A 9,746-nucleotide genomic window follows, 5' to 3' on the forward strand; every position below is an offset into this window, starting at 1 on the left:
TTTCCTCAGGGGGATATGGAAGAAGATTTCTGCCCTGAGGTTTGATGATCTTAGCATTTGTAACTAAGATCCACGCTGGTTCCCACAAGACTTCTGAGACATCTTCAGTGTGGAGACCGGTTTCATGCTACTAGCAGCATTAAGGTATGTGCAGCCTTTTTTCTGAGGAGACTTGGTGTATCAGAACTGGCTGGCATTATTTCCCTGAATGGGAATAGGGTAAGCAGTAAAACCTATTTTAATAAGAGGGGTGTTACTGGAGTCCCTATTTTTATATTTATCATTAGTTGATATTTGGGCATTATGTGACATGGGAGACAATATAAGAAACAATGTTTTATGTTTTTTTATTTTTGGCACTTAAAACTTATTTGTTTTATGCTTGAGGGTTGTATTGTGTGTGTATTTTTACTTTTGTGCAAAACTGCATTTCCATGCGGTGTTGTTTGGGCCTACTCCGACTTTTGACCTTAAGGGGCTGAGCCTATTTTGGCACAATTTCTTCAGGCTTAGCAGCAGCAAACAGTAACTCGGTGGCTCCTGGACTGTGTAGCTGGTCTGAAGGTTTGGAAACTTGATTCGAAGTACCCTGGGGGCAGGTAGGCACCACAGCAGTGCTGTGACGAGGTGCAGAGTGTATTTTTATCTATCTTTTGACTACATGTTGATATAAGTACTTCTAAAGCCTTATTTCTGCCCTTGCTTCTGGGTGCAGCAATTTAAATTGTGTAAAATGGATAAATATTTGGAAGTTCCTACTTACACTGATGTTTTTCCGGTTCCTAAGAGAATTTCGGAAATTATTAGTAAGGAATGGGATAGACCAGGTATACCGTTTTCTCCCTCTCCTAATTTTAAGAAAATGTTTCCTATATCAGATACCATTTGGGACTCATGGCAAACGGTCCCTAAGGTAGAGGGAGCTATATCTTCCCTAGCTAAGCGTACTACTATACCCATTGAGGATAGTTGTGCTTTCAAGGATCCTATGGATAAGAAATTAGAGGGTCTACTAAAGAAATTATTTGTTAATCAGGGATTTCTTTTACAACCTACGGCTTGCATTGCTCCAGTAACTACTGCAGCAGCTTTTTGGTTTGAGGCTCTAGAAGAGTCTCTTAAGGTTGAGACTCCATTAGATGACATTCTAGATAGAATTAAGGCTCTTAAGCTAGCTAATTCTTTTATTACCGATGCCGCTTTTCAAATTGCTAAATTAGCGGCAAAAAAATGCAGGATTTGCTATTTTAGCACGTAGAGCATTGTGGCTCAAATCTTGGTCTGCTTATGTGTCATCAAAACATAAGCTTTTAGCTATTCCCTTTAAAGGTAAGACCCTTTTTGGGCCAGAATTGAAGGAGATCATTTCTGATATTACAGGAGGTAAGGGCCCTGCCCTACCTCAGGATTGGTCGGTTAAAATGAGGTGTAAACAGAATAATTTTCGTTCCTTTCGGAACTTTAAAGGAGGACCCGCCGCTTCTTCTTCCACAAAGCAGGAAGGGAATTTTTCCCAATCTGGAGACCCAATCAGAACTGGAATAAGAACTGGAGACCCAATCAGAACTGGAATGAGGGTAAACAATCCAAAAAATCCACTGCTGGTCCTAAGACATCATGAAGGGGTGGCCCCTGATCCGGGACCGGATCTAGTATGGGGCAGACTTTCTTTTTTTGCTCAGGCTTGGGCAAGAGATTTCAGGATTCCTGGGCACTAGAAATAGTGACCCACGGTTATTAATTGGAATTCAATGATTTTCTCCCAAGAGGGAGATTTCATCTTTCAAAATTATCTGCAAACCAGATAAAGAAAGAGGCGTTCTTACGCTGTGTAAAAGACCTTTTTACTATGGGAGTAATCTGTCCTGTTCCAAAATTGGAACAGGGACAGGGGTTTTACTCAAACCTATTTGTGGTCCCCAAAAAAGAGGGAATGTTCAGACCCATTTTGGACCTCAAGTGTCTAAACAAATTTCTAAGGTTTGCCTTCTTGGACAAACCTTTCGGGTTGGCCACAGCACCCAGAATCTTCACAAAGGTTCTAGGGTCTCTTTTGGCGGTTCTCAGACCGCAAGGGATAGCAGTGGCGCCTTATCTGGACGATATTCTGATTCAGGCGTCAACATATCATCTGACAAAATCTCACACGGACACAGTGTTGTCTTTTCTGAGAGCTCACGGCTGGAAGGTGAACATAGAGAAGAGTTCACTTGTTCCACAGACAAGGGTTCATTTCTTGGGAACTCTGATAGACTCGGTAGCCATGAAAGTATTTCTGACGGAGGTCAGAAAATCAAGGATTTTGAATACTTGCCGGGCACTTCTGTCCATTCCTCGGCCATCAGAGCCTCGGTGTATGGAGGTAATCGGTTTAATGGTAGCGGCAATGGACATCGTTGCGTTTGTTCGCTTTCATCTCAGACCACTGCAACTGTGCATGATCGGTCAGTGGAATGGGGATTATCCGGATTTATCTCCAAAGATAATTCTGGATCAAGAGACCAGAAACTCTCTTCTTTGGTGGTTGTCGCCAGATCATCTGTCCCAGGGGACTTGTTTCCGCAGACCCTCGTGGGTGATTGTGACAACAGATGCCAGCCTTCTGGGCTGGGGTGCAGTTTGGAACTCCCTGAAGGCTCAGGGTGTTTGGAATCAGGTGGAGTCTTTACTTCCAATCAATATTCTGGAACTGAGAGCAATATTCAATGCACTTCAGACGTGGCCTCAGTTGGCTTCAGCCAAATTCATCAGATTTCAGTCAGACAACATAACGACTGTGGCATATGTCAATCATCAGGGGGGAACAAGGAGTTCCTTAGCGATGATAGAAGTATCCAAGATAATCAGTTGGGCAGAAGCCCACTCTTGTCATCTGTCAGCCATCTACATCCCAGGGGTAGAGAACTGGGAAGCAGATTTTCTAAGTCGACAAACTTTTCATAAGGGGGAGTGGGAACTTCACCCGGAGGTATTTTCCTCATTTATTCTCAGATGGGGCAGACCGGAATTGGATTTGATGGCATCTCGTCAGAATGCCAAGCTTCCAAGATACGGATCCCGGTCAAGGGATCCTCAGGCCGAACTGATAGATGCCTTGGCTGTACCTTGGTTGTTCAGCCTAGCTTATGTGTTTCCGCCGTTTCCTCTCCTCCCACGCGTGATTGCTCGAATCAAACAGGAGAGAGCTTCAGTGATCCTGATAGCGCCTGCGTGGCCATGCAGGACTTGGTATGCGGATCTAGTGGACATGTCCTCTCTGCTACCGTGGAAACTTCCGTTGAGACAGGACCGTCTCATTCAAGGTCCTTTCCAACATCCAAATCTAATTTCTCTGCAACTGACTGCGTGGAGATTGAACGCTTGATTTTATCGAAGTGAGGATTCTCTGATTCAGTTATCAATACTTTGATACAGGCTAGAAAGCCTGTCACTAGAAAAATCTATAATAAGATATGGCGTAAATATCTTTATTGGTGTGAATCCAAGGGTTACTCATGGAGTAAAGTTAGGATTCCTAGGATTTTGTCTTTTCTCCAAGAAGCATTGGAGAAAGGGTTATCAGCAAGTTCCTTAAAGGGACAAATTTCAGCTTTGTTAATTCTGTTTCACAAACGTTTGGCAAATGTATCAGATGTTCAGTCTTTTTGTCAGGTTCTATCTAGAATTAAGCCTGTATTTAGACCTATTACTCCTCCCTGAAGTTTGAATTTAGTTCTTCGAGTTCTGCAAGGGGTTCCGTTTGAACCTATGCATTCCATAGATATTAAACTATTATCTTGGAAAGTTCTGTTTTTGATTGCTATTTCTTCTGCTCGAAGAGTTTCTGAGCTTTCAGTGCTACAGTGTGATTCTCCTTATCTCATTTTTCATTCTGATAAGGTGGTTTTACGTACCAAACCTGGGTTCCTTCCTAACGTTGTTTCGAATAAGAATATTAATCAGGAAATTGTTGTTCCTTCCTTGTGTCCTAATCCTCCTTCTAAGAAGGAGCGTCTGTTACATAACTTGGACGTGGTCCGTGCCTTAAAGTTTTACTTACAGGCAACTAAGGATTTCCGTCAATCATCTTCATTATTCATAGTTTATTCTGGAAAGCGTAGGGGTCTGAAAGCTACGGCTACCTCTCTTTCTTTTTGGCTGAGAAGTATCATCCGCCTGGCATATGAGACTGCTGGACAGCGCCTCCTGAAAGAATTACGGCTCATTCTACTAGGGCTGTGGCTTCCACATGGGCTTTTAAAAACGATGCATCTGTTGAACAGATTTGTAAGGCTGCGACTTGGTCGTCCCTTCACACTTTTTCCAAATTTGATACTTTTGCTTCTTCTGAGGCTATCTTTGGGAGAAAGGTTCTTCAAGCAGTGGTGCCTTCCGTTTTAGGTTCCTGTCTTGTCCCTCCCTTTCATCCGTGTCCTATTGCTTTTGTATTGGTTTGCCACAAGTAAGGATGAAATCTGTGAACTCGTCATGTCTTTGTAAAAGAAAACTAAATTTATGCTTACCTGATAAATTACTTTCTTTTACGATATGACGAGTCCACGGCCCACCCTGTTCTTTTAAGATAGTTTTTCTTTTTCTTTTTTTGTAAACTTCAGTCACCTCTGCACCTTTTTAGCCTTTCCTTTTCTCTTCCTATACCTTCGGCCGAATGACTGAGGGTGGAGGGGAAGAGAGGGGCTATATACAGCTCTGCTGTGGTGCTCTTTGCCACTTCCTGTTAGCAGGAGGTTAATATCCCACAAGTAAGGATGAAATCCGTGGACTCGTCATATCGTAAAAGAAAGTAATTTATCAGGTAAGCATAAATTTAGTTTTTGCTGCTGTCCCTGTAGTATAAAAGTCTCCTATTGCTATGTGATCCCCAGAGATCAGAAAGGAGGCCAGTGTAACAAATGCTGCCTACAATTTGAAACAGTAGACCAACAATCTGGATTAACCTGTAAAAAGAATACTCAGAACCCAAGTGTCTGAAACAGTGTTTGTATAGATGTCTCTGAACCAGGAGAGTCTTCCCCCTAGTAGAAACATCTGAACAGGAGCGCCATCACTCCACAGAGACAGCGATTGTTAAGGTTACCAACGACCTACTCACAGCAAAATCCAAAGGTCACTTCTCTCTGCTTATCCTCCTTGATCTGTCTGCAGCCTTTGATACTGTTGACCACCCTCTTTTGCTCCAAACCCTCCAATCCTTCGGGAATTTGTGACACAGCCCTCCTACCTGCCTAACTGTACCTTTAGTGTAGCCTTCTCTGGGGCTTCCTCTGCCCCGTTATCACTTTCTGTTGGGGTATCGCAAGGCTCTGTCCTCTGTCCCCTTCTTTTCTCAATCTACACGTCATCATTATGTTCCTTAATAAAGTCCCACGGTTTCAATATAATTTGTATGCCGACGACACTCAAATCTACATCTCTGCTCCAGACCTATCTACTTTCTCACATCTTTCTGGATGTCCTCTCACTACCTTAAAGGGACACTGAACCCACATTTTTTCTTTTGTGATTCAGATAGAGCATGCAATTTTAAGCAACTTTCCAATTTACTCCTATTATCAATTTTTCTTTATTCTCTTGGCATCTTTATTTGAAAAACAAGAATGTAAGTTTAGATGCCGGCCCATTTTTTTGTGAACAACCTAGATTGTTCTTGCTGATTGGTGGATAAATTCACCCACCAATAAACAAGTGCTGTCCAGGGTCTGAACCAAAAGATGACTGGCTCCTTAGCTTAGATGCTTTCTTTTTCAAATAAAGATAGCAAGAGAACAAAGAAAAATTGTTAATAGGAGAGAATTAGAAAGTTGCTTAAAATTTCATGCTCTATCTGAATCACAAAATAAAAAAATTGGGTTCAGTGTCTCTTTAAGCTAAATCTCTCCAAAACTGAGCTCCCTATTTTCCCCCTTCTTCTAAAATCTCCACACCCCATCTCTCTATAACTGTCGACAGCTCCATCATTACCCCTACCCCGCATGCCCGATGTCTTGGGGTCACACTTGACTCAGATCTTTCTTTCACTCCTCACATTCAGGCCTTGGCTAAATCCTGCCGCTTCCACCTTAAAAGCATCTCTAAAATTAGACATTTCCTTACACAAGACACAACTAAAGTTTTAATCCATTCTCTCATCCTTTCCTTTCTCTGACATTCAAAGCCCTCAACTTAGGGTTGCCACATCAGCCATGTTTTCCTGGACACTTATGAGTTATACATACTGCAGGGTGTGCAGGTAAGAACATGTATTTCAACTCTGGGCAGCACACAAATAATGACACTGAACAGCACTATTCATATTCCTCTCTGCACACCCTGCAGCATGTGTAACTTATAAGTGTCCAGGAAAACATGGCTGAGGTGGCAACCCTACCTCAACTGCACTGCTCTCCTCTATCTCCGACCTTGTCTCCAGATACTCTCCCTCCCTTTCGCTCCATTCACGCCCTCCTACTCTCCTCCTCTCTTGTTACCTCCTCACATTCCTGTTTAGAGGACCTTTCCAGACTGGCTCCCATCTTGTGGAACCCTCTGCCTCGCTCCATAAGACTCTCCCCTATTTTTGAAAGCTTCAAGCACTCCCTAAAGACTCTTCTATTCAGGGATGCGTGCAAACCTATACTAAACTTTCCTATACCAGTTCCTCTACTCCATAGTTATCCGCCATGAACCTCCTTAGAATGTAAGCCTAAGAGCCCAACTGCTTGCAGATCACCTTCTCAAGAGCTGAAAACAACAGTGCGACTCTAGGCAGGGCCCTCTACCCATTTGATCCCAATAATTGCTACCTTGTATACCGCCTTTGTTTATAGTGCTGCGGAATCTGTTGGCACTCTACAAATAACCGTTAATAATAATAATCATTAATTTTTATTCTGGGGAAGAGTGGTATTCTTTCAACAACTTCTACCTCTGAATCTGGATTCTACTTTCCAACCCTGTATATTTTGGGTACCAAATGTAATCTCTTTTCTCAGAGGCTTTATATCCATAAAGACCTATGGGCTTATAATTGGGCTCAGGGCTAAAAGATAGCAAATAAAGGCACAAACAAGAAGTCCAAATCAAATGCAATTACAACATATTTGCAGTCACGTAAAAATGGAACAAACCTCCTTTAAGGTTACCGGAATCCCCTGGTATGTAAACAGTGTTCCACATCTACAAGCTTTTAAAAAAAAAAAAAATGTATAGTTTGTTAGCTGATAATGGCCGCCAATCTCTGCCCGCAGCTTCTCATCCAGTAAGCTGTTTTCTTGTATGACAGTTTAGCAGTGCACATTTAATATTGTTCAGTTAGCTATTTCAAATTGCACATGCACAAATCACCATTGGTTGGCTGATAGGTACTTCCTGATAGTTATCATTGGCTGATAAGTGCTTAAAGGGACATAATACTCATATGCTAAATCACTTAAAACTGATGCAGTATAACTGTAAAAAGCTGACGGGAAAATATCACCTGAGCATCTCTATGTAAAAAAGGAAGATATTTTACCTCACAATTTCCTCAGCTCAGCAGAGTAAGTTCTGTGTAAAAACTTATACTCAGCTGTTGCTCAGCTGCAGGTAAAAAAAAAAAAATAAAATGAAGAAATGAACAGCAGCCAATTAGCATCAGCAGTGCTGAGGTCATGAACTCTTTTACTGTGATCTCATGAGATTTGACTTAACTCTCATGAGATTTCATAGTAAACTTCCTTAAAGGGACACTGTACCAAAATTTTTTCTTTCATGATTCAGATTGAGCATAAAATTTTAAGCAACTTTCTAATTTACTCCCATTATCAAATTTTCTTCATTCTCTCGGTATCTTTATTTAAAATGCAAGAATGTAAGTTTAGATGCCGGCCCATTTTTGGTGAACAACCTGGGTTGTCCTTGCTGATTGGTGGATAAATTCATCCACCAATAAAAAAGTGATGTCCAGAGTACTGAACCCAAAAAAGCATAGATGCCTTATTTTTCAAATAAAGATAGCAAGAGAACAAAGAAAAATTGATAATTGGAGTAAATTAGAAAGTTGCTTAAAATTGCATGCTCTTTCTGAATCAGTGTCCCTTTAAACTGAATAGGGAAATAAGATGAGAGTGCACGTAAGCTCACTCCCTTAGCTGTCCCGGGACAGACATACTGATTTGCAATGGGATGTGGCTACTGAGGAACTTTTGAGGTAAAATATCTTCTTTTTTTACATAGAGATGTTCAGGTGATATTTTCTAGTCAACTTTTTACAGCTATACTGCATCACTTTCAAGTGTTTCAACATTTGGGCATCATGGCCCTTTAATGCTTTTCCAGCATTAGTTTGAAGAACCTATAAGCCAAGAGCATTAGTAGAAGTGTACAATTTATATTGGTGTATTCGGTTAAATTTAAACAGCTTTTACTTCCTATTTTAAGTTTTAAATTTTTATTTTTTTTAAAAAGCGCTTTCATGTGGATGATTTCTTTGTTAGTACTATGTCCCTTTTAAAGGACCAGTTAATGCAGTAGCTTTTGTATAATAAACAAATGCAAGATAACAAGACAATGCAATAGTGCTTAGTCTGAACTTCAAATGAGTAGTAGATTTTGTTCTGACAAATTTCAAAGTTATGTCTATTTCCACTCCTCCTGTACCATGTGACAGCCATCAGCCAATCACAAATGCGTATACGTACCATGTGACAGCCATCAGCCAATAACAAATGCGTATACGTATATTCTGTGAATTCCTGCACATGCTCAGTAGGAGCTGGTGACTCAAAAAGTGTAAATATTTTAAAACTCTGCAAAAAATTTTCTTTAAGGAATTTAGCTAAGATATAAAAGCTTTAGTTTGTATAACATATATATATTTTTTGTTCTTACAGGTAATACAGTGGGAATTAGACAAGCTGAAGAAGAAATGACCTAAGAAGAATGTCAGCTTTTCCCTTTAATTCTTAGCGGACTATTGGAATGTGCTGTGTTGTAAAATTAAATACTACTTGTACATTAAACCTTGTAATCTATACAGTCTTAACTTAAACTATTTACGTATTCCTCCACCTTACAATTCTGTGTTTACATCTGGCACTTTATCTTCCTGCTCTAACAATATTCATTATGTTCTACTGCTGGAGATTCTTTGTTTTCCTGGAACCTAATGTTCTGTTAACAGAATATATCAGTTTGCTTTAGAAGACTATAAGCAGTGCATTAACCCCTTTTCAATGGAACAATGATCCTTGTACAGAGAGAGCCCAGTCACCAGTATAATGAAGGCCTTCCTCAAGGTTATAGAAACTGAGCTTTCGCACTATGAATATATAAATGTAAATAATAAATATCTTGCCAAATGCCCATTGCGTGTATTTTTATTTATTTAGTGTAAGTAATGTATGTTGTGTTAGAGAAATGAGATCTGGAAAACCTATTATAGCTAGTCCTTGTCTAAGGAACTAATTCATTTAGTTATACTGAGGGCAACTGTGTTACGTTGTAGTAGTGAAAATCAGGCATTTGCTGTTAAAGGGACGTTAGTCTGTTTTTCTGTCTCTCTAAAATAAAAGTGCTTTTTACAATGTGTGTGCTGATTTTTATTTTTTAACAAACCCATCATTTTTTGTTTTATTTTGCTGCCCATCGGTTCTGGAACTTGTCCGTATCAGCCAATATACAATATATATTCTATGGACTGTGTATGGCACAAAAAGGCACTTTTAACCTAATAGTTTTTCATGCAGAAATATTTAACGTTTGCATAGAGCTATTTGTTAATAAGTATA

The 9,746-nt window shown here is 40.2% G+C and overlaps 1 protein-coding gene across 2 annotated transcripts in view; it reads left to right on the forward strand.

The window, feature by feature from the left end:
• Window positions 1-9,542, forward strand: part of MTBP (MDM2 binding protein) — a 201,350-nt gene extending 191,808 nt beyond the window's left edge. For both annotated transcript variants that reach the window (XM_053715325.1, XM_053715326.1), the window contains exon 22: window positions 8,850-9,542. In XM_053715325.1, coding sequence (XP_053571300.1) covers window positions 8,850-8,888 — 39 coding nt within the window. In that variant the 3' untranslated portion in view covers window positions 8,889-9,542. The remainder of the gene's footprint in view (window positions 1-8,849) is intronic.
• Window positions 9,543-9,746: the final 204 nt, after the last annotated feature.

Source organism: Bombina bombina, chromosome 5 (genome assembly GCF_027579735.1).
Source record: "Bombina bombina isolate aBomBom1 chromosome 5, aBomBom1.pri, whole genome shotgun sequence".
NCBI lineage: Eukaryota > Metazoa > Chordata > Amphibia > Anura > Bombinatoridae > Bombina > Bombina bombina.